Raw genomic sequence first — 21,748 nt, 5'->3', positions numbered from 1 at the left:
CGTAACAAACTACAAACTGGCGAGAAGGAAAATTGCAAGGGCTTCAAAAGTGTAGGTTAGAGAGTGCAGTTAGTGGGAATCCAACATTTGCATGCATTTTTATTTGGAACAGTACATGGAAAGAGTAGTGTTCATTCAAGGTTTCAGCCCTTTGGGTAGGGCGGTCGAATACCTTTGTGAATAAAACAAAATATTTTTTATTAATTTTCAGGGCTGTAAATACTGTATACCTACCATGTAGCAGTATGACTCTATTCCATGTTATGATATTTGCATTAACACCTCTGTGAAAATTTAAAAGAAGCCAGAGAGATTTTAATTGTCTGAATAAAGGTGTACAATCCTACTCATTGCTCAGCACTGACTACATACATATCAAATTCTATGGATACAACTCATGTGTGTTCCTGTTTCATTTTGAATATTGAAATATATAACTCTCAGGAAATAGATTAGAGATAAATCATAGATTATTTTATGTATTACCAATAGAAAAGAGCCTTTTCTTGTGTACTGTAGGGTGGATTTAATTTCACATGTAGATTTAGTTTGCTAGCAATGAAATTTAGACCAGCAGTAAAAGATTCATTCAGATCCTGTGTCTAAACACAATGCAGTATCATGGCCACCAACAACATAGACTTCTACAAAAGTTAGCCAACAGCATGCAAGAGTCACAGTGTATAAATGCTTAAACTTTAAACTGTTAAGTACATCATGTTCCGATGTGCTGGCGAAGTTCATGTCCTTTAGATTGTGTTTCTAAAATCCTCATCGGTTTTAATTGGGTTACTGCACAAATCTGACAATCTAGAATAACCACCTGGACACGATTACTGCAGTAGCAGTATCACACTGGCTTGCACTGTAAAAAATGAATGAGGAACCTACCTGTCTGAAAACAGCAGTGTTGTGGTTGCATAGTTTATAAGCTGTTGAAAAAAAATACACATCTTCAATGCATGCCCATTGTGGGAAAAAGCAAAATAGGTTAGTCTAGCTGATAACATGTGAAGCTATAAATTGAGTAAAAAATACTTATATATTGTATGATGATTATTAGATTAACATACCTGGGCTTTGACATCTGTGTCAAACACCAAGCTATCCCATATTCCTTCAAATTCAGCTAAGAGGTAAAACAACATCTGTTACTTTGACATAATCAGATCTTGTTGTAAGTTTGCATCAGTAAATAAGACAAACAGATGAAAACAGACAGACAGGAAAGCAGACTGTTAGACAGTCTGACAGCTGGACAGACAGTCAGACAGACAAGAAAACACAAACTATGGATGGACAGGGAGACATTAAGACAGACAGGTAAATGGACAGCCAGTCAGACAGATGGTCAGTCAGACAGATAGGAAACAGACAGACGGTCAGTCAGATGGACAGAAGACAGACATACAGACAGACAGCTAAACAGACAGTAAGACAACAGCCAGGCAGACAAGTAAACAGACAGTAAGGCAGACAGAAAAAAAGACAGACCGAACAGGGAGACGACAGACAGGAAGACAGATTACCTGCTGGTAAAAGCCAGTGATTGGCTGCTGTGATTTCATCCTCTAACTCTTCACTAGCTGGACCATCATCGTGTAGTTGGAAGACATGGATTGCCAGTTTACAGGACTGGAGATCTATTGCCTGGTAACGAATTAAAGATACGCATGTGTTATAATGTGGTACACCATAGGAGGTTTTTATCTTGGCTCAAAGTATGACTGGTGATTTCAAGTATTTTTCTTAGCTTTGCTATAAAGTACAATAAATGTACCAAAATAAGTAAACAATGCACTATACAAACAATAATGGAGCAGTTCTTCTTTACAGACGTTACATTTGGAACACATTTTTCAATTTTCATCATGTCATATCTTCATTGCATTTAAGTGTTTAAATTATACTTGTGCTTTTTTTGTAAAGGCTTAATCAACCTTATAGATGCCTATGTTAAGAAAATAAGTAAAGCTATATTTTCTTATTTTTAAATTGTAGTTTTGTTAGCGTTACAGACTTTACATCAGAAAAACTGCTTTTTTCAAAAACTTTTTTTTAATTGAAAACTCTGTGAATCTAATAACATGTTGATGTTATCTTTGTAATAAATCTTATGTTAGATGTTAGATGCTTTCTATGTAAGGGTGACTTTCAAGAATGCACCCATAGTTTTTGAACTATTAAGGTTCATATATAAACGTTCTGTTACAGACGTTACATGTTTTGTTACAGATGTTACACGTGTGAAAATGTAAATCTGTAATTAACTATTTTGACAATATTATTGCATTTTATATATTGTTTAGCGACTTTCTCTTTTAGCTACTGGTGAATTTTTCTGTTTTTATCTATAGATGCAGCTAAATATAATTGTTTTTAAAAAAACCTCAGGGAGCCCAATAAGGCAATTTCCATGCAGTTGATAAAACCAAACTATTTGCATATGTTATAGTAAATTTTAGTTCAAAAATAAGTATCAATCCTCTCTTATTTATCAAATAAAAATTCAAAGAATTTTTTCTTTTTCTGATTTTATTATAAATTTTCAGCCTAAACATCAAGAATTGTTTTCTAATAACATATTTTTTTTGCATAGTTATCTCTTGACGAAGTTAATCACTTGTTTTGGCTTTTGCATCTCACAACCAGTTTCATAAGAAGTGGCCAAATCACTTAACAATTTCTTTTATTTTCTTTTATGGAAGTAATAATGCATAAATGTATCAAATAATACATAGTAATTTTGTGAACTGGTTTCACAGCATAAATTTTGCAATATGTCCTTGACAGATAATTTGGAGAGATTGGAGTGATGTATCAAACAATAAATATTAAATATTAAGTGTTTTTCTTGCTCAACAAAAGGCATTAAGTCTGTAATGCAACAAGATGTAACGTCTGTAACGCACCAGTCTGATTCTGGTTCCTTATCAGCAGTTCCTTTTTCGTCTGTTTCCTTATTCGCTCAGTTCCTTATTAAAATCCGTGGGGTACTTACATAACTTTTAATTCAAGTTGAAACAGTATTTAGGCATTACACTTTACCCAGAACAAGCATTTTCGTCGGATAGTTCTGGTTGCATTCACGTGCTGTGCTGCTGAGCTGTGAACATGAGACTATCTGCTACAAAAGGTCAAATTACGCAATGCAATCGCTTTCACAAATGAGTCTAGGAAAAGAGAGGAAATCTACCTCACATCTAATTAATGTATTTGTACATTGGGTATCCATTCAAAAGGCATTAGTATGTTTAGAAGAGAAATATTCAGCTTTACTTGACTACGTGTGTCGTATGAATTTGACCTTGCTAACAAAACCACAATTTGACAGATACTGCTTGTTGTCAATTCACATCTTAGCTACTTAGATAAGGCGAATAAGGAAATGGTATTTCATAACGCCTGACTTCTTTTTTACTAATTATTCGTATAAGGAATAGACTAAAAAAAGGTTGTTAGTGTTTTTTCAACATCTCCTGAAAAAGGTATTTCATAATGCCTGATTTCGTTTTAACGACTTATCCTAATAAGGAATAGACTAAAAAAAAGGGTTCTTTAGTATTTTCTAAACATTTCTCGAATAAGAAAATGGTATTTCACAACAACGCCTGATTTCATTTTTTCCACTTATCCCGAATGGGTCATTCCATATGAACTCAACCAGAGGTCCCCAGGTCACTGACTCAGATTTTGCTCAAATTTATTTTGGTAATACCTCTATATGTATAAGGAACACATGCAAAATTTTAGGGTCCAACTCTAAAGGGTGTCCGAGATATGGCCTTCCCAAAATTGAGGGCAACGCCCCCATTTTACCCTCGTGAGGGGCAAATGTCAGTTTATACGAATTTCAGAGCTCAATATCTTCAAAACTAACTACAGGACAGGGCTGAAAATTACTACTCTGACTAATTCTGGTCCAGGCTTTCAGAATATGCCATCAGAATTCAACTCCTCTCTTTTTCTAGTTTTTGGCCTATTAATTATGGTTCTTTGCATAGGCGGAAATTAAAAATCCAACTTTCAGGGGTCCCCCATAAGACAAAAGTGTTGAAAAAAGTTATAACTGTGCTAGATTCCTTCAATTGGGGTGCATGTCTATCTGTACTATGAGTATGGACTATCTAGAAGGCATAATATAGGAGTTAGGGAACCCAGAAAAGGCTTCCGCCTGAAAAATAACACTTTTTTACCAATTTTCAGATGGAGGGTTCACCATGTGGGCAAATACCCATGGTAATGAAATTTGTTCTACATGACTGCACATATCTGGGCTCTATTTGTTCAAAATTTCAACTTGTTTTCTCATCTCCTTCATTGTTTAGTCATGTTGGCAAATATAGGCGTTTTTTTAAGAAAACGCACTATTCCGATCATTCAGAGATTAAAGTTGTCAGAGCAGATCAATTCAACACTCTTTTTAGTTGGAAATCTTCCTGATATCATCTGATGTTGCAATGTTTCCTTTGGAATACAGGATTTGGCAAAATTGGGCATTGCATCATGCCCCCTGGGTATTGCATCATCTTCCACTGGTATTGCATTGTGGGTATTGCATCATCTATCACCGGTATTGCATTGCTGGCATTGCTTCATCTCTGGTTAAGACAAAAACAGCTAATCACTTCTCATTAATTGAAAGCTTCTGCATGGCTTCTGAAAGGTGTAAAATTGGGGTTTCTTTGAATGAAGAATGTGACAAGCATGTTTACTGCAGAAAGTCTGGTCGAATTTCAGTTGGTGATCTGGAAGAAGTGGATAGGCAGCTTTTGAACTGGCGGAGTGGCATTTCACTCTCTGAAGATGACCAGATGTGTTTCCATCATGAAAAGTTGTATTTGTCACGATATGAGGCAGAGGTTTTGCACAGACCCATTTTCTCTTCATAAGAAACATATTACAAGTAAGTAAGGTTGCCTAGTTTCATTTTTCTGCCGAGAACAGCCATTTATTTGGTCATGTTTTGTTGGTTTCTCTCATGCAATGTAGTTCACAGTCCTTTTATAGAATCCCTACGAACTGTTGACAAAGAAATGGCTACAAAGTTCAAGTTGAAACCAGGAGAGAAACTTTGCTCAAATTGTTATGACCGATGTTGTGAACAGCACGATGACAGCCAAACCAGTTCAAGTGACAGCGACTTCCATTCCCCAGAATTTGATCGAAAATCGTTGAACCAGAGAGTTGGTCGCGGAAAAAGATTGTCGATACCTTTGGTGTAACTGATCATATGGTATGGAGATCACGGCAACTTAGACGAGAAAAGGGTATTCTTGCTGATCCTGACCCGAAGAAGGGTGGAAGAGCACTCCCTTCTGATGTTTTAGAACATATTGTCAAATTCTATGAGTCAGAGGAATATCCACGCATATGCCCTGGAAAAAAGGAATTTGTTTCTGTTAATGAGAATAACGTGAAGGTCCATAGGCAGAAACAGCTATTGCTTGTAAATCTGCATGAACTGTATGTGGAGTACAAGAAAAAGTACCCTGCAGATAAAGTAGGATTTTCGAAGTTTTGTGATTTGCATCCAAAATGCTGTGTTCCTGTTACTGCCTCGGGAATGCACTCTGTTTGTGTCTGTGAGCAACACCAAAATGCGAAACTTATTGCAGCGGCTATTCCAGGCAGTCATGACTACAAAGACTTGCTTGGGAAAATAGTATGTTCCGTGAGCAGCCGTCAATGTATGTTGCACCTATGTGAATCATGCCCTGGGAAGGTAGCAATACTTGTCTGACATATTTTCAACAAATGACTTTGACTCTAATGATACAGTAACATACAAACAATGGGCACATGTGGACAGAACATCCATGTTATGTCTTACCTCCACTGTAACTGACTTTATTCAAACTACATGCAGTTCATTTGATTCTCTCAGATCGCACCATTTCATAGATTTGAAAGAAGAGGAAGCCATAGTAATGTTAGATTTCGCTGAGAACTACAGCTTCGTAATACAGGACGAAGTACAAGGGTTTCATTGGAACAATGCCAAGGCAACCCTTCATCCCTTCATGATCTACTCCAAACTGGCAGGGGACCTTCAGTGTTCTTCCATGTGTGTAATATCAGACTGTCTGAAACATGAAACCACAACTGTGCATGCCTTCATCTCGACCATAGTGTCTTACATTAAAGCTGAACTGCCATTTATCCAACAACTCCTATACTTTAGTGATGGTGCAGCGAGCCAATACAAAAACTTTAAGAACTTTTCAAACCTCTGCCACCATGAAGAAGATTATGGGCTCAAGGCAGTGTGGCATTTTTTTGCCACTTCACATGGCAAAAGTCCATGTGATGGAATTGGTGGCACCATTAAACGTTTGGTGGCAAGAGCCAGTCTTCAGGCAGCAACAGATACTAACTGCTTCACAAATGTATGACTGGTTAAGTAGGAATATACCAGGAGTGAAGTTTTTTTTGTATCAGCTGCTGATGTGGTAGATAATGAAAGGAGCTTCGACTTGCCAGCACGATATGACAAAGTAGTGAAAGTAACTGGCACAAGGTCCCACCACTGCTTTATTCCGATTTCCCGAACAGAACTGCAAATGAAACGGATATCGGCCGATGACCATTTCACTGTTGTAGGTAGAGACCAGCTGGTGTCAGAGCTGGATACTACAGAGTTGCAGCCAGGGAAATATGTTGCATCCATGTATGATAAGGAGTGGTACATTGGTTGTATAGTGGAGCGTTCAGACGACAATGATGATGTATTCGTAAACTTTATGCAGCACTCTAAAACAGGACTTTTGTCTTGGCCTGCTTCTGTTCGCAAGAATGCTTGCTGGGTACCAGTCCAGAACATAGTATGCTTGGTCTCTGCACCTGAGCTCCAAGGACCGAGTGCATGGTTTTATAGGCTTGCTGCTGAAGATGCTGCCATTATTCAGAAGAAGCTGCCATTATTTGCATGAACTCTTTGATTTGAATAAGCCCTCTGTACTAGTACATGTAATTCACTGTTTGACATTCTCTATGCATATTCAATTGATGATAGACTGTATCATCTACATGTACATATATGGCTTCTCTAATAGGCCAATATGGTGCGTTTTCGTAAAAAACACCTATATTTGCCAACATGACAAAACAATGAAGGAGATGAGAAAACAAGTTGAAATTTTGAACAAATAGAGCCCAGATATGTGCAGTCATATAGAACAAATTTCATTACCATGGGTATTTGCCCACATGGCGAACATGCCATCAGAAATTTGGTAAAAAAATGTTGTTTTTCAGGCGGAAGCCTTTTCCGGGTTTCCTAACTCCTATATTATGCCTTCTAGATAGTCCATACTCATAGTACAGATAGACATGCACCCCAATTGAAGGAATCTAGCACAGTTATAACTTTTATCAACACTTTGGTCTCATGGGGGACCCCTGAAAGTTGGATTTTTGATTTCCGCCTATGCAAAGAACCATAATTGATAGGCCAAAAACTAGAAAAAGAGAGGAGATGGAGCAATTCTGATGGCATATTCTGAAAGCCTGGACCAGAATTAGTCAGAGTAGTAATTTTCAGCCCTGTCCCTGTAGTTAGTTTTGAAGATATTGAGCTCTTAAATTCGTATAAACTGACGTTTGCCCCTCACGAGGGTAAAATGGCGGCGTAGCCCTCAATTTTGGGAAGGCCATATCTCAGAGAGCCTTTAGAGTTGGACCCTAAAATTTTGCATGTGTTCCTTATACATAATATATAACCAAAATATATTTGAGCAAAATCGGAGTCGGTGACGTGTAAAGATTTTTTCACTTTGGTTGAGTTCATATGGAATGACCCGAATAAGGAATGGACTATAAAGAGGGTTGTTAAAGTGTTTTTTTTTTTCAACATCTTTACTACGACATTCGGATTAGAAATAGACTATAAAGAGGGTTGTTAGTGTTTGCACAACATTTCTCGAAAAAGAAAATGGGATTTTAAAGCATCCGATCTTGTTATTACCATTTATCCGAATAAGGAATAGACTAAAAAAGAGGGTTCTTTAGTATTTTCTAAACATTTCTTGAATAAGGAAATGGTATTTCATAACGCCCGATTTCTTTTTAAATATTTATCTGAATAAGGAATCTACTCTAAAGAGGATAGTTAGTATTTTCTCACAATATGTTTGGAAAAGTTTATTCACGCTTTACTTGACTACGTACGCGTGTCGTATGAATTTGACCTTGCTAACAAAACCACAATTTGACAGATAGTGCTACTTAGAAAAGGCTCTGACAAAACAAATAGATTAGTGCAGAGACACGAATAGGGAACTGTTTCTTATTCAAGTTAGTTTTCATGAATAAGAAAATGGAATCTCCCAACGTCCGATTTCGTTTTACGACTAAAAAGAAGATTGACAGTGTTTTTTCAACATCTCTTGAAAAAGTAAATCATGAATAGAATCATGGTTTATGATTGTAATGTTGAGTGTTATAAAAAGAATTCCCTATAGTGGTTGTGAGGCTTTTTTTCCCAAGTCAATAAACCTTTGGCAGTCTAGTTGTTTGGTGCCCCCCCTCCCCTCTAAATGTGCATCAGGAAAAAAATGTTGATTTCATAAACTCTAGGCATAAAAAAGTACAAATGTGAAAAAAAATATTCAGAAATGTTAGTTTTGAAATTTCCATTTTTTTGGTTTCTCATGTGGAATTGCTAAATAGATTTGACTTGTTCCACACACGATACCTTTCTCTCTACCAGCACAAGATCTGTGTCGCAGATGGAAATAGATTTGATATGTTCGTTCAGGAACTCATTCTCAAAGTGGTTGAAGGTTGTATCACCATAAGCAGTGCCGATACATATCAGGAATTGCTTGACATAATCCTTCAAGGTGTTGGGCAAGGCAGTGCTGTGATGACAAAACCATTATGTTAACCATTCATCATTATCATAACATGAACAGCAATGCCGGGGGAAGGGGGGGCACTGTGAGGATAATGGGAGGCAGTGTCCCTTTTCCTCAGTCAATATTTCTGGCCTGTTCAATCAATAAGCAATCGATATGGAAAAACCAATTGATCTGACTAACAAAATCAATTGAATCCTTTAATTAATTGGTATTGATTGGATTGATAGATAATAATTGATACTCCCACCATTCTTTTCTAATAGGGGACTTGCGCTATGAGATCCCATGACCTTTTAAGTGGCAAATTCAAGCCAAAATAAACACAGAAATAAATGTGCCTGTCATGCCAGAGAACAATGAAAAAATAAATTTTTCAAATGAAAACAAACCCTTTTTGAAAAAAAGACTAGTTTGTCACCTAAAAAGTCATTGTGTTTTTTAGCGCAAGTCCCCTATTATTCATATTGTTAAACATCGATCTCTTCTTACTCAATCTTAATCAAAAGGAGCAACTACAAAATGAAGGGCCCAATGGGACTCGATTTCTACAAAACGATCCAATAAATACAATAATAAATCAAATACATAAGTTACGTTTGAATTGGGCCCTCAGAACTGTAGTCTTACTCACTTACTAAAATTGATTTTATCGATATAAATCGTTTTTAACGTGGATTATAGGGTTCTATCGATTGAAAAGACCTGGCTATATTTGTCTTTTGCCGTCGTGTATGCTTTCAATTGTTTGTATCGTGAAAGTCTTGACTTGATAATCTATTGCGGCTAATTAAGTATTGTATTGTAGCAGGGTTTTTCCTAGTATCGGTACCTGCAAGGTTGCTGGCAGACTTCGACGTGAAAAGTTGGTACATCAGACGGCGGAAGAGCCTCGCAAAGCTTACTGACCTCATCCATGACACCAATACAAAATTCAGTTAACTAATACACCTGGTACATCGTTAGAATAACAATATAATAGCCGCTCTCGCAAAAAAAAAAAAATCACATTTTCTAGATGTGATTTCAAATTTTTTGCGCCAAATATGAGTGAGCCCGTAAGAAATCAGCGGTACAGCGTATAAGTCATGAGCAGTAAAGCTTGTCCTAGTCTTCCCGGTAATGATTGGCTGAGAAATACCGGGTACAACTAATTTTCCGCCATTTTTGAAAATGTTTGTTTTGGAAAGAGTGCGGTAGCTAGCGACGATTTATTTTATAAATATGTCTTTGCCGCCGGAAAAGATACAAGAGCTTAAACAGATTATACATAACCACATGTCTCATGCAAGCGTTCATTCTCGTATCAAAGGCTGCGTCGAGGAGTCGTTTGTTGGGGACGATCGGGAAATAGATGAAGCAAGCTTGCTAAATGCATTGAAGGAGAAGGGGATCGTTGATGAAGTCATGCGATCGCTGAGATTTGAGGGTCTAGAAAGGGAAAAAAGGAAAGCTAAACTGGGGGGTGAAAAGAGGGAAGTAGAGAAGGAAGAAGCAATTAGAGGTACATTGATCGACATGCTACTGTAATAATGGAATTTCTTACTCCCCACCCCCTCCCCCCTCCTCACAACATTAAAAAGGGAAGCCACATTTTGTCATTGCAGTTGGGGTGGACCCCACCAGAAGGTACCTTTATATGCAGGTGCTTGGAGGCAAGGCCTTCTTAGAGCACCTACAGGATCCGGAACCTCTCCCTGGCAGGGTCACCTCTACTTTCACGCTTCATGTTCACTTTAGAGGACAAAGATTCAGGTCATGCCCTGTACCATGTGCATGTGAACCGGACCTTACTGAAGGTAAGTGTGAACCGGATCTTACTGAAGGTTAGTGGGGCCAGATCTTCCTGAAAGTGTCAATAGTGTGAACTGGATTTTAGACTGGAGCCTGACCTATAAGGTTATATTATGTGGAATTCTCTCTGGGGCCAAGGGCAAGAATATTCTTTTCTTGCATGACTTTCTTGCTTCAAAAGACAAACATTTCTAATGTTGGGCGATCATTCTCTGAGTAGGGCAATCCTACTCAACTATGATAGGGGTAACAGTACTTTGGGGCCATCATTCTGCAATTTGTTGTGGTGATGACTGTACAAGTTGTAATTCCTTCCTTATGTGCTAATTAGGCTTCCTCCTGGAGCTTCAACATGACAAGAGCAAGATGGCAGATGCCGCCACACTCCTGTCACATTCTGACACCATTCACATTGTCCTTATCAAGACAGACACTGCCGGCGACACCACTCTCCTCGGCTCACATTACCTAGAATGGCGTAACATACTTTTCAACCCAACTGGTCGGATGACCTGTTCTGTGGAGATAAATGGTGTTGGAGCAGAAGCTAAAGTTCCAGTGGGGATACTTGATGTAAAGTTTGAAATGATTCCAAGGTTTAGCAAGGTATAGCAGTGCAGAAAACCAGAAAGAATGCTTGTAACCCACCCTTACAGTAAATATTTGATGTTGCTGTTTGCTTAGATCCTTACAGAAGAAGTGATTAAAGCCCAGATCAACTTGGAACACAACAGGGTTGCAGAGCGTGAGAGGCTTTTTCTGGTGTATGCTAAGCAGTGGTGGCGTGAATTTCTACAGATCCGCCCCTCCCATTCTAAAAGACTTGTCAAGATATTTGCACAAGATGAATGTGCTACTAACAGGCATGTGATGTTGTGTTTTGATAAATAATTCACAAAGATATGATTTTAAACAATTTGATTTCTTCTTGTCATAATCAAATATGCCTACACTTGCCTACATTATTCAACTTGTAATTAAGTGTATATCCACAGGCCTGTATGCTCCTTTGTCCACCCTCTGCGCACGGGAAGACTCCTTGACACCCCTCGACAGGCTGCTAGGTTTGTCAGTCTGCTGGGTTATGAGCGTACACCCAGTGTGGGTGGCGGGAAAGCAGAGATGTGGAGCAGCCTCCACGCCCTTCTGTGCAAAAGAAAAGGGGTAAAATTAACTGTATGCAATATTTTTTTTATTAAATGGCCACCCTTCAAGTTGAGACTGGTTATAGCTTGTTTTAACACTTGGTTATAGATGTTCGAGGCTCTGGGACAAGAGGGTAACGTGACTGTAATTCACTGGTTCTCACCTTTTTAGGATTGTGAGGACCACGCCACCCTTCTGTGTAGTTTGCTGCTTGGGTTTGGCCTCAATGCATATGTGTGTGGGGGGACCAAGAGCAAGGGTGTTGCACACACGTGGGTGGTCACCATCAGTCCTGAAGGAGAGGCCACCTTTTGGGAAAGCCTCACTGCTCACAGGTAAAAGAAATTGAGTAATGAAAACAATGAAAGTTCAGTGTTTTAAGCTATTAAAAGGCATGCCTTATTATTTTAGCTGAATATTGAAATTCCTTGTACTGGCTGCAATTTATCTTTGACGTCTATATTTTTGTTACTTACATTGTGATGTTTTCTGTGTGTTTTATACAGACAGATACATACGAAAGTGACTTGTATGTTTTAAACAACAAAATAGCAAGTACAACTTCCTCCCCAGGATCTTCTTGTGTAATTTCAAATATGGCACTGGGTCTACAGTATAGCTGACCACCATTGAAAATTATTTAGGCTTGCGCAGATAATGTCAGGCTTATCCAATATCTGTTGATTATTAGATATGTTCACCGCCCTATTAACCCTGATGACCCTCCACTGGATAAACAGCAAGCACGCCCTGTGCACCCATATCACACTGTGGGATGTGTGTTCAACCATCAGGAGTTCTATGCAAACAGCCAGGTAAGATGGACCACATTTTATATTTTTGAGTGAGAGCGCATCTCCTCAAGCTGCATTACACTTACCTAGAAAGGTAGAGCGCAATAGAAACACTGGCGAAGCAATTCCTGCCAGTGACCATACTAGAGTTGTGTTTACCCTGAACAACAATAGTTATGATGATTGTAGGGCTAGCATGGACTCGAATACAATTGAACCATGGTTTTAAACATCTAAATTTATTTTCCATATAATTCACCGGAGTGTGAGAGTTAACGTTCAAAATATGTTACTGTATGAGAAATCTGAATTAGTTACATAAAAGACTCTAAGTAATATCATTTCAAACATTCTTACCCAGTGGTGTGTTGTAGTTTCTCGTGAGTTGTCTGACTAGTACTATAATAAATTTGCATTATGACGTAATACTTGATGTTTTAATTACACAAATGTCACTCAACGTTACAATGATAATGGTCCCTGTTGTGGCACATCTATATAGTTGCTCTTTGTCCTCTGAGTTCTGATAAAGATAGCTAGACTGTATTACTGGGAACAATTGTTTTGTTCAACCTCAACATTTTTTTCACATTTCCTCAGACCATGCAAGGCCCTTAAAACAGCCCTTTATGCTTACATGTATTTATTGCCATTTCCTCTCAGCCGACGGATGTTGTGGAGGTTTGTCAATTTGAGCTCCACAATGAAGCGCTGTGGAAAGCAATGAGCGAAGATGCCCTGAAATCCATATGTGGCACTAAAATACTGGTAGGAAAACAACATTCCTGACATTGATAATGAGGATGTAAATATATGGGGGGGCCTGGTTGGTAAAATTGGCCCTGTGCCTTAACCAATGGGCTCTTGGTCTTAGCTTTCCTTTTATTTGTATATGTAATTACAAACGCTTACACATTTTTTCAGAGGATGTATCATACAAAATACCTGATGCTTTTTGTTCGCACAGCCTCCGATGCCCCCTCTTCCACCTCTGTTTCCACCAACCATAGACTCAGCGCTCATAAGTAATGATATGGAGCACGAGCTGAGGAGCTTGGTCGGCGATCACAGAAAGGTATTACCCTCACTACCTGTCTGTACCCTTTTCCCCTTACTCCCCTTACCCCCCACCCCACCAAACTTTAGTAATGACATTGGGCACAAGCTAAGAATCTTAGTCGCTGATCCCAGATAGGATAGCTCTCACTTTCACAAGAAAAAAACCTTCCTAACTCTTGAACTTTGCTTACTGGAGACCTAAAGAGCAAGTCAAGCTCACGTTTTACTTTACCTCTGCCTAAAGGACCTAGGACTGAGCACATCTTGGGATGATGAGTTGTGCCACATCCTCTCCCCTGCCCTCGCCTCTTACGAGCTCGAGCATTCCACTGGTGTGTCTGTAGGCAATGAGGAGTTCCAGCATGCTATCAGGCGTGCTATCCCTGACGGCCACACCTTCAAGGGTTTCCCAATACAGTTTGTACACCGTAATGCGCGAAGAGCCTTTGCAACCTGCCTCAGGTAAATCCTTAGAATAACCCAGGTAAACACTTAGATACCCCAGGTAAGCCCACAGGGTACCCAAGGCAAATCCTTAGAATACCCCCGGTTAACCCTCAAAATATCCAGGTAAAATCTTGGAATTCCCCAGTTTAACTCTCAGAATACCCCAGGTAAACCGTTGAGTACCTTTGTGTGCCCACTTTTTGAAACTCTCGTCCTGATGCCTATTATGTATAAAGCACAGAGCTCTATATCCTTGATAATTAGATATGTTTTGTAATAATTGTTACAGATCACCCATATGCGAAGAAATCATCAGCTGTCGAGGCGATAACGTGAGACTTGCGGTGCGCGTGCGCGTGTTCACATACCCCGAGAACGCATGCGCAACATGGATCATGTTCGCCGTCAAGTACAAGTCTGTGTTATAACGCATGCACAGAGTAGAGAACCAAAGTCTGTGTTTCAGAAATGCGATCGGCGGTGATAAATCCAGTGTTATTACGCATTTGCATTCAATATAATGTAGTCCATCACCTAAGAGCCCAAAATTGGGTCCGAGTACTCGTTTTACGAGAACAAGCTTGCTTAGGCTCAATTAAAAGCTTGTTTATTCAGGTTTTCAAAAACATCTTGGCGGCCATGTGGAATGGTAGCTTTCGTGTAGAAAATCGAGTTTAAAGTGACCTTGGTCAATGTCGCACCCGCCGCCATTTGCAGAATGCTTTTCTACACAGCAAAAAAAGCGTTCTGTCTGATACATTTCAGCCGTTTTCAATCAACAACACTGTAATAGCAATTTGTTGCCACTTTTCTGCAAGGATGAGTTTCAATAGTTATATTCAGACAGTGTTTTATCACATACTAAAATTTCAGCAAACTTGAAATTTCGCGCACGTTGCAAAATCATTATGGCGAGAAATTGTCATAACACAGGGAGTTTGAAGACGATTTTCTTTAAAGACAACTAATCTAAAAGAAATAACATAAAAGAAAGGATGTTTTTATGTGAAGGTCGGTAAAATCGGCGTAAAAAGCAATTTTCCATGGTCATTTTACAAATTGACAAATCTTATAAATCGATTATTTCGAGTTTGGAGTTGGGCACTCGTGGCTTGTAAATCCAGAAAGGGTTGCTTCTTTCACTTCTGCAGCATAAGTTTTTCTTCTCGTACAAATATTTAAAAAAGCCATATAAATAACTTATTAACCTCGCGCTCGGTTAATAAGTAGTATTTATTCTTTAGCCGCGGGGTTACCGTGAGAAGGGATATTTTAGACAAGACGGTGAGAATGGGCGTGTCGCAATCGCAATACAAGAACTTTCTGCGAGAATAGTGTTAAACAAGTAAATTGTGTATTTGTTTACCTCGTAAACATTAAGTAAACAAATCAGTAACTTTTTGAGCTCGAGTGAGACTCAACTTAGTTTGTTAAGCTTTCGTCATATTTTATTGAAGTATCGCAAAACACCATTTGTCCATATGATACCTATGACTGCGCATCCCCCATCCTCGGGAACCCAGGGCTTCGCGGTTCTGCCACCTCGCTTTCGCGCCTCGTTACGCTGACCGCGACGCCCTGGGTTCTCGAGGATGCGCACCTGTCCTCAGCCAATCCTGGGTACGCGCCTGTAAGCGATAACCTTGTGAACGAATTTAAACTGAGCTCATGAGAAAGATAGATGTAATCGAATTATAAATCCCTCTGGACTTCATGTTAGTTGTGAGGGTGTCCATCTCTCACCGGTGCTGGAACTACGAGTTACCGGGGGGAACTTTCTCGTCGCTGAAAGAAGACAGATCTTACAGGACGATGAACCCGGCCTGTGCAATCAACAAACACTAGCTAAACGCCCATGCAGGCGCGCCTTGTCGGAAGAGGTGGTAACAAGACACATACCACAATACCATACGGTGGAAGAAGAGTAGGGTCAGTGCAATACATAGATCTCACCTCCTACGCGAATAGGGTAAATGGAATCAAAATACAGGTGAGAACAGGTGTCTGTACGTTACCATAGAGATCCAGATTGCTGGAAAATACCAGGTGTATATCCAAGATTTGCAGGGGGAGGGTGCGCAGTCTTAGGTATCATATGGAATATTACAGTATTTGCGCGAAAATTAATTATAAAGAAATTACAATTTTTTTGGCAGCCAAGATGGGCAGAGCGTTCGCGCGCACCCTGCACAAGGGAGAGGCTTGTAGGGATACGAGTCAAAGGCTTGTAAGTAACGAGGGAGAGGCTTTTAGGGATATGAGGGAGAGGCTTCTAGGGATACGAGGTAGATGCTTGTAGGAATGTGAGGGAGAGGCTTGTAGGAATACCTAGAAGAGGCTTGTAGGGATACGAGGGGGAGGCTTGTAGGAATACGAGGGAATGGCTTATACGGATACGAGGGAGAGGCTTGTAAGGATACGAGGGAGATGCTTGTAGGGATACGAGGGAGATGCTTGTAGGGATACGAGGGAGAGGCTTGTAGGGATACGAGGGAGAGGCTTGTAGGGATACGATGGAATGGCTTGTAGGGATACGAGGAAGACGCTTGTAGAGATACGAGGTAGAGGCAGGAGAGCATCGCGACGAATTTTCTATGCTCGCACATAACAAACTTCGCTTGTGGTCCGTACACCAGAATGTGGGGACGGTACCGGGTTTACTTGGTCGCTGTTACAAACGCTACTTTACACAAGTAATTTTAAGATGATCACAAGAAGATTACATGATGTTTACGAGATGAATGCAAGATCACTTGGGGTATCGTACCGTTTCCCTTTTGTATGCTCTCTAATGACGGAAAGCCTAAACAAGAGACCTTCACGGGGGGGAATTGGGGATTTCATAGACACCGAAACGCGTTTCGCGTAGATTAATGATTAGCAATTATCAATCTACGTCGGGACCACTTTGCGTAGATAAATAATTAGCAATTATCAATCTACGTCGGGACCACTTCGCGTAGATAAATAATTAGCAATGGCTAGCAATCATTAATCTACGGCGGGACTGGGGCCTTTCGTAGAAACGAGTGGGAACCTTACAATTATATATCCTGTCTGCTCATAGCAGGTTCATGTTGTTGAGGAAGTGCGGGCATCAATTGTATATGTGCATATATATATATATATATATATATATATATATATATATATATATATATATGCACATGTGCATAGCATTCGAAGGATGAAGCGCGGAAAAGATTACTGCGGGTGGCTAAAGGTCGTCCATGCAAACACGTGCAGCCAGAGGTGCATGGACACCTACTGCCTACTGCAAGGTGCACCTCCAAAGGCTCCGTAAGGGCAGCCCCCTCCCCGTGCCGTGCAGGATCTGCGGCATAGGGACGCAGTCGGAGACGCGGTTGTGTCGCCCCTGCGGAGCGAATCGTGTAGGGCAGAGGATGCGCGGCACCGAGAGGCGCGCTCGGGAACGGTTCGCACTCGTCCTGTCTGATATCGCAGCCCGCGATACGGGCAATTAGAGACTGGGTGGCACAAGGCATACCCAAACACTCGCCCCGCCGGCTGCGATGCGGGCAGTTAGAGACTGGGTGGCACAGGGCATACCCAAACACTCGTCCTGTCTGGCACCGCAGCCCGCGATACGGGCAATTAGAGACTGGGTGGCACAAGGCATACCCAAACATGGACGCCTACATAGAGGAGGTTCTCAATAGCATGCCTGACAAAGAGGCGCCTGCCGTACTAGCAGGGCTGGTCCAGAACATCCTGGACGAGGACATTCCCGACGATGTCAAACACAAGCTGCTTAAGCCGCTCGTACCGGCGAAAGCGTGGACAGAGAAAGTCTGGCGCGAGTTCGACCCTTTGCTGGAGCAAAAGGGCCCAGAGGGCTTAGACCCCGAGAAGTACTATTCTTTCTTCGTCGGCGGCGCCCATCTTCGGTTCCCAAGCGTGGATGCCACTCTTCGGGGCCAAGACATAAGCGCCGGTGTTTACCAGGAGATACGAGACCTTGGTGGAGCAGGTGTCATTGCTCTATAGCCGGTTATGCGGGGGCCTTATATTAATGACGATGGGTCGGTGTGGTGGGTCTCGCACGAGAGTCTCTGCGGGAAAACGCAGTGTTGCCACCGGTGCTTGAGATGGTAGACCCCGATTGGCGTTACAGACTCTTTACGGTCGTTGGTAAGGCCCCCGCAGAGCCATTGGTGCCAATTACAGAGGAGGAAGGGCGCTCGGAGCACAAGATTGGTGGGTCATTAGTCAAAAGAGGGGGCCAAATCGCAGTCGGCGCCCTGGAAGGCATCGATGCGGGTATTTGGGAGAAAGGACGAGAGTACCTCGTCTACGTGAGATACGAGCTTCGCCCTTTACTCATTATAGCTCATTATAGCGCGAATCATCGATACGCTATAGACGACAGGCAAAAGGGTCGCACAAAGTACACGGGATCGCACAACGTTCTGACGGTAGACCACGTACTCGGCATGATTGCTGACGCGGGAAAGAAGTGCACGGTCTGTGGCACTCAGCTTCTGCTTCAAGGGTACACCAAGAGCCATCCCCAATGCTTCAGTACGACCGGCTGGACGACAGTCAGGGTCACTACAAGTGGAATGTCAGACTCACGTGCCTTAGCTGCAATAAAAGGCACAAGCGCTGATCACGCTAGCGTCACGCTACGCAACTGCGAACGCGTGAAGCCGTGCTTAGAGTACGCCGTGTAATACAACACTGGCTGTCCGGGCTCCATGACCCTCTTTAGTATTGGGTATGCCTTGCTTGTCCACCACGGGTCCGTCGCTCGCCGTCGGCCCTTGTCCTGAAGGTCTGAGTCTTGTCCTGAGCCCTTGGGAAGTTTGGCATGCAGAGCGGTCACTCCCTGGAAGCCACCTCTGGCGTAGTATATAGGACGAAGGAACGCATCGAGTCCTTCGTCGGACATGCGCTTCGCCGCCATTACGTGTCGGCAATAATGTATCGCGATACATTGCAACAGGTGTATCAGTCTCCAACAGGCGTTTGCCGTCTGCTCGGGTAGTGCCGAGGCGGTCTTTCTGAGGTCGGTAGGCCCTCGGAGAACGGCATTAGCGAACCTCTTAGCGCACTCCCTGTCTGCGCGCCACAGCTCGAGGCTTCGGTTAGCAATGTCACCAAAGCTACGACACCTTCGGTGTCACCCACCCATCGACCGCACTTTCGGTATCACTCGCTGGTCTGCAATCATCTTATACGTATACGCGCAGTATGGAAAAAAGGCCGCCTAGACGCAGCGCTGGAACGGCAGCTGCATCACAGCAAGCGGCTAGCTGTGTAGCCGATGGCAAGAGCGCCGGCGCCAATGTACGCCAACTCGGCGTTTTTCTGCGTTTTGCTGGGGGTGTAGTAGTCGGACAGCTCAGGAGCCCGCATCGACTCCAGGGATTGTTTTGGCCGGGTCTGGTTGTAGAGTTTGAGCGCGTAGTCAGTGTCGGTGAAGTTTTGCTTTGCGAGGGCCCCTCTCTCGCGACTTTGAGCTTGCCAATCGAGGATTTTCTGTCGCAGCTGTTGGTAGCGTCCATAGTCTTGTTGGTATTTCTCTAGGGCCTTGTCGTGCCTCTCCTTCTCAGCTAAGGCGGGGCTCTCATCGTTCGACAGGAACTTTGCGAGGTAGTTGCCACCAACGAATGCAGTCGCGTTTAGGACGGCGCCACCAACCAAAATCGCGATGGAGGCCATCGAGTAGTGTGTGATGCTGTAGTAGTGTGTGATGAAGCGACAGCACCTGCAACGGCGGCAGTCATTTTTGCGTAGTTCATGGCGTTCGCGGAGGGGTCTTTGGTGAAGTCTTCGCGCAAGACCTTGCGCCCAACCCAGCCGATACCGGCGACGAGGCCGGTTATGCTGCGACGTCGGTGATGGTCTTTGTAATCTTGCTTTGCTGCGCCGTCAACATTGCGATGCATGGACGTGCGGATATGGGTGGGGCCCTTGTGTTTAAATGTCTGCTTACTCCATGGCTAACAGTCGAGATTTGCACTGTCCGGGAGCACGAAGCGCTGTCGCCGGAACGGCAAGCGGTCGATCCTTGGTCTGCTGTGCGGCCGCCAGCGGCGGCCTTGCGGGTGGAGTCACGTCGTCGGCCACTACAAGTGGATCGGTAGCTCGCTGGTTAACAGCTGGTGTACGAGTAAACGCGGCAGCTAGCTCCCGCCTACGTGTGTAGAGGCCGATCAATGACACTAGAAGACCAGCGACCCCGATAACCGAGCTAGCCGACCAAGAAGCGCGCAAGCCCTCGCGTCCCTGCGGCTCGCTACCGACCGGCGACCCAACGTGTTGCACGACACGAAGTGTCTCTTTTTTCGCTCTGTTAAGTCGGTTCCACTCTGCCAAGCCCCTTCCAGCTTTGACTCGCCCAGGGTGTTTAGGTCGGGTCGCGGGTGGTTCGGGGCTCGTGATTCTCTCCGCCAACGCCGAAGGCGTACGTGCAGGTTAATGAGCAGCTTGTTTGTCAGGTTCCGCGAGATGCTGGGCACTAGTACTTCCTTGAGGTTCCTCCATTTGTGATGCAACTACTTGGTTGCTGAAGAAGTGGCAAGCTTTCAAATGAACGTCAATACGAGGTAGCAGTCGCAGACTCGCCACTGTGCGTTTGCGGGCAAACCACTGGTGAGTCCGCGACTGCTACCTCGTGTTGACACCGCGCGTCAGCGCTTGCCGTTCCGGCGGTGTTCACATGACGTGTTACGTGTAACGCCCCGACGGCTAAAGCCATCAAACGACCGCAGCGTATAGACAGGCTTCCGCACAAAGTGCGGAGCTCGTTGTTGATGATGTAGTCGGACACTAGGTCATTGTGAAGATCGACCACACTGTCTATCGGCAGCGCCATGCCTACTAGCTTGGTCGTAAGCTTCAGAAAGCTGTCTGCCAGGGCGTCTGTAGTCCGGCTGGCTAGAGCGTTCTCGTATCGCTTCTCGTTCTTCCTCACCTCCTCGGCGCTCATGCGTTTGCCGTCGTCGTGAGTCAGGGCCTTGCCTACCATTCTCTCGACTTCCCCGAGGCTACGAGAATCGCGAGTTTCTCCCTCGCGTCTGCTACCTCAGTTTGCTTACCTCCGGTTGCCGTTCCGGCAGGATGCGTCGAGCAGTCCAACGACTCGACGGCCGGGAGGCCGGCGGCGCCCCCCTCAAGAAGACTCTCAAAGTATTCGTCGCTCATCATGCACCCCCCTACCGTGGCTAAGGTGCAACACGTGTGATCAATGCGTTATGCCCTAGGGCATACGTGGGCGGTGGTTTACTGCGCTTACCGTTCAACTAGGGCGATGGTATAAGGGTGACGCAAGCAAAACTCTAACTTCGAGAACTTTTTCGTCTTGAGGGCCTTCATGTACTCTTTCATCTTCTCTTCTGAGAGCTCCGCGCCGTAGTCATGCAGGATAGCTTTCATGTCCGCCTTGCTCGGGGTATAGAAGACCACCAAGGCCGCGATGTTGTCACGGAACGACTTAGTGATGCTGGTCAGCTGCTGCGTGATCACCCACACGCTGATACCCACGTGGCGCGCGCTGAACGCCAAGTTGACGAGCTGGTCAGAGCGCCTCTTTACGTCTTTCGAGGCCGCACAGTCGTCGAGTATTAGTCGAGTATTAGCGTATTAGTGCCTTCGAAGAGAGCGGAGACAAACCTCAGCAGTATG

The 21,748-nt window shown here is 43.1% G+C and overlaps 2 protein-coding genes across 3 annotated transcripts in view; one reads left to right on the top strand and one right to left on the bottom strand.

Moving 5' to 3' along the window:
• LOC5501758 (pachytene checkpoint protein 2 homolog) overlaps window positions 1-9,936 on the bottom strand; it is a 57,807-nt gene extending 47,871 nt beyond the window's left edge. Inside the window, exons 1-6 of one of the 2 annotated variants that reach the window (XM_048720589.1) lie at window positions 9,691-9,936; window positions 8,696-8,861; window positions 1,530-1,650; window positions 1,074-1,129; window positions 892-932; window positions 235-284 (exon numbers count right to left, since the gene is read on the bottom strand). In XM_048720589.1, coding sequence (XP_048576546.1) covers window positions 235-284; window positions 892-932; window positions 1,074-1,129; window positions 1,530-1,650; window positions 8,696-8,861; window positions 9,691-9,776 — 520 coding nt within the window. In that variant the 5' untranslated portion in view covers window positions 9,777-9,936. The remainder of the gene's footprint in view (window positions 1-234; window positions 285-891; window positions 933-1,073; window positions 1,130-1,529; window positions 1,651-8,695; window positions 8,862-9,690) is intronic. The other variant, XM_001622969.3, reaches the window with a different exon arrangement.
• Window positions 9,937-9,982: 46 nt separating this feature from the next.
• On the top strand, window positions 9,983-16,836 carry LOC5501757 (centrosomal protein of 76 kDa). The gene is made up of 11 exons (XM_032370064.2): window positions 9,983-10,362; window positions 10,466-10,657; window positions 10,984-11,258; window positions 11,337-11,515; window positions 11,648-11,816; window positions 11,970-12,133; window positions 12,490-12,613; window positions 13,256-13,360; window positions 13,560-13,667; window positions 13,896-14,113; window positions 14,388-16,836. Exons 1-11 carry the CDS (start codon window positions 10,083-10,085, stop codon window positions 14,524-14,526), a joined length of 1,953 nt encoding a protein of 650 aa, XP_032225955.2. The 5' UTR covers window positions 9,983-10,082; the 3' UTR covers window positions 14,527-16,836.
• Window positions 16,837-21,748: the final 4,912 nt, after the last annotated feature.

This window comes from Nematostella vectensis, chromosome 13, assembly GCF_932526225.1.
Source record: "Nematostella vectensis chromosome 13, jaNemVect1.1, whole genome shotgun sequence".
NCBI classification, from domain to species: domain Eukaryota; kingdom Metazoa; phylum Cnidaria; class Anthozoa; order Actiniaria; family Edwardsiidae; genus Nematostella; species Nematostella vectensis.
This window is presented reverse-complemented; position numbering and strand designations above follow the sequence as displayed.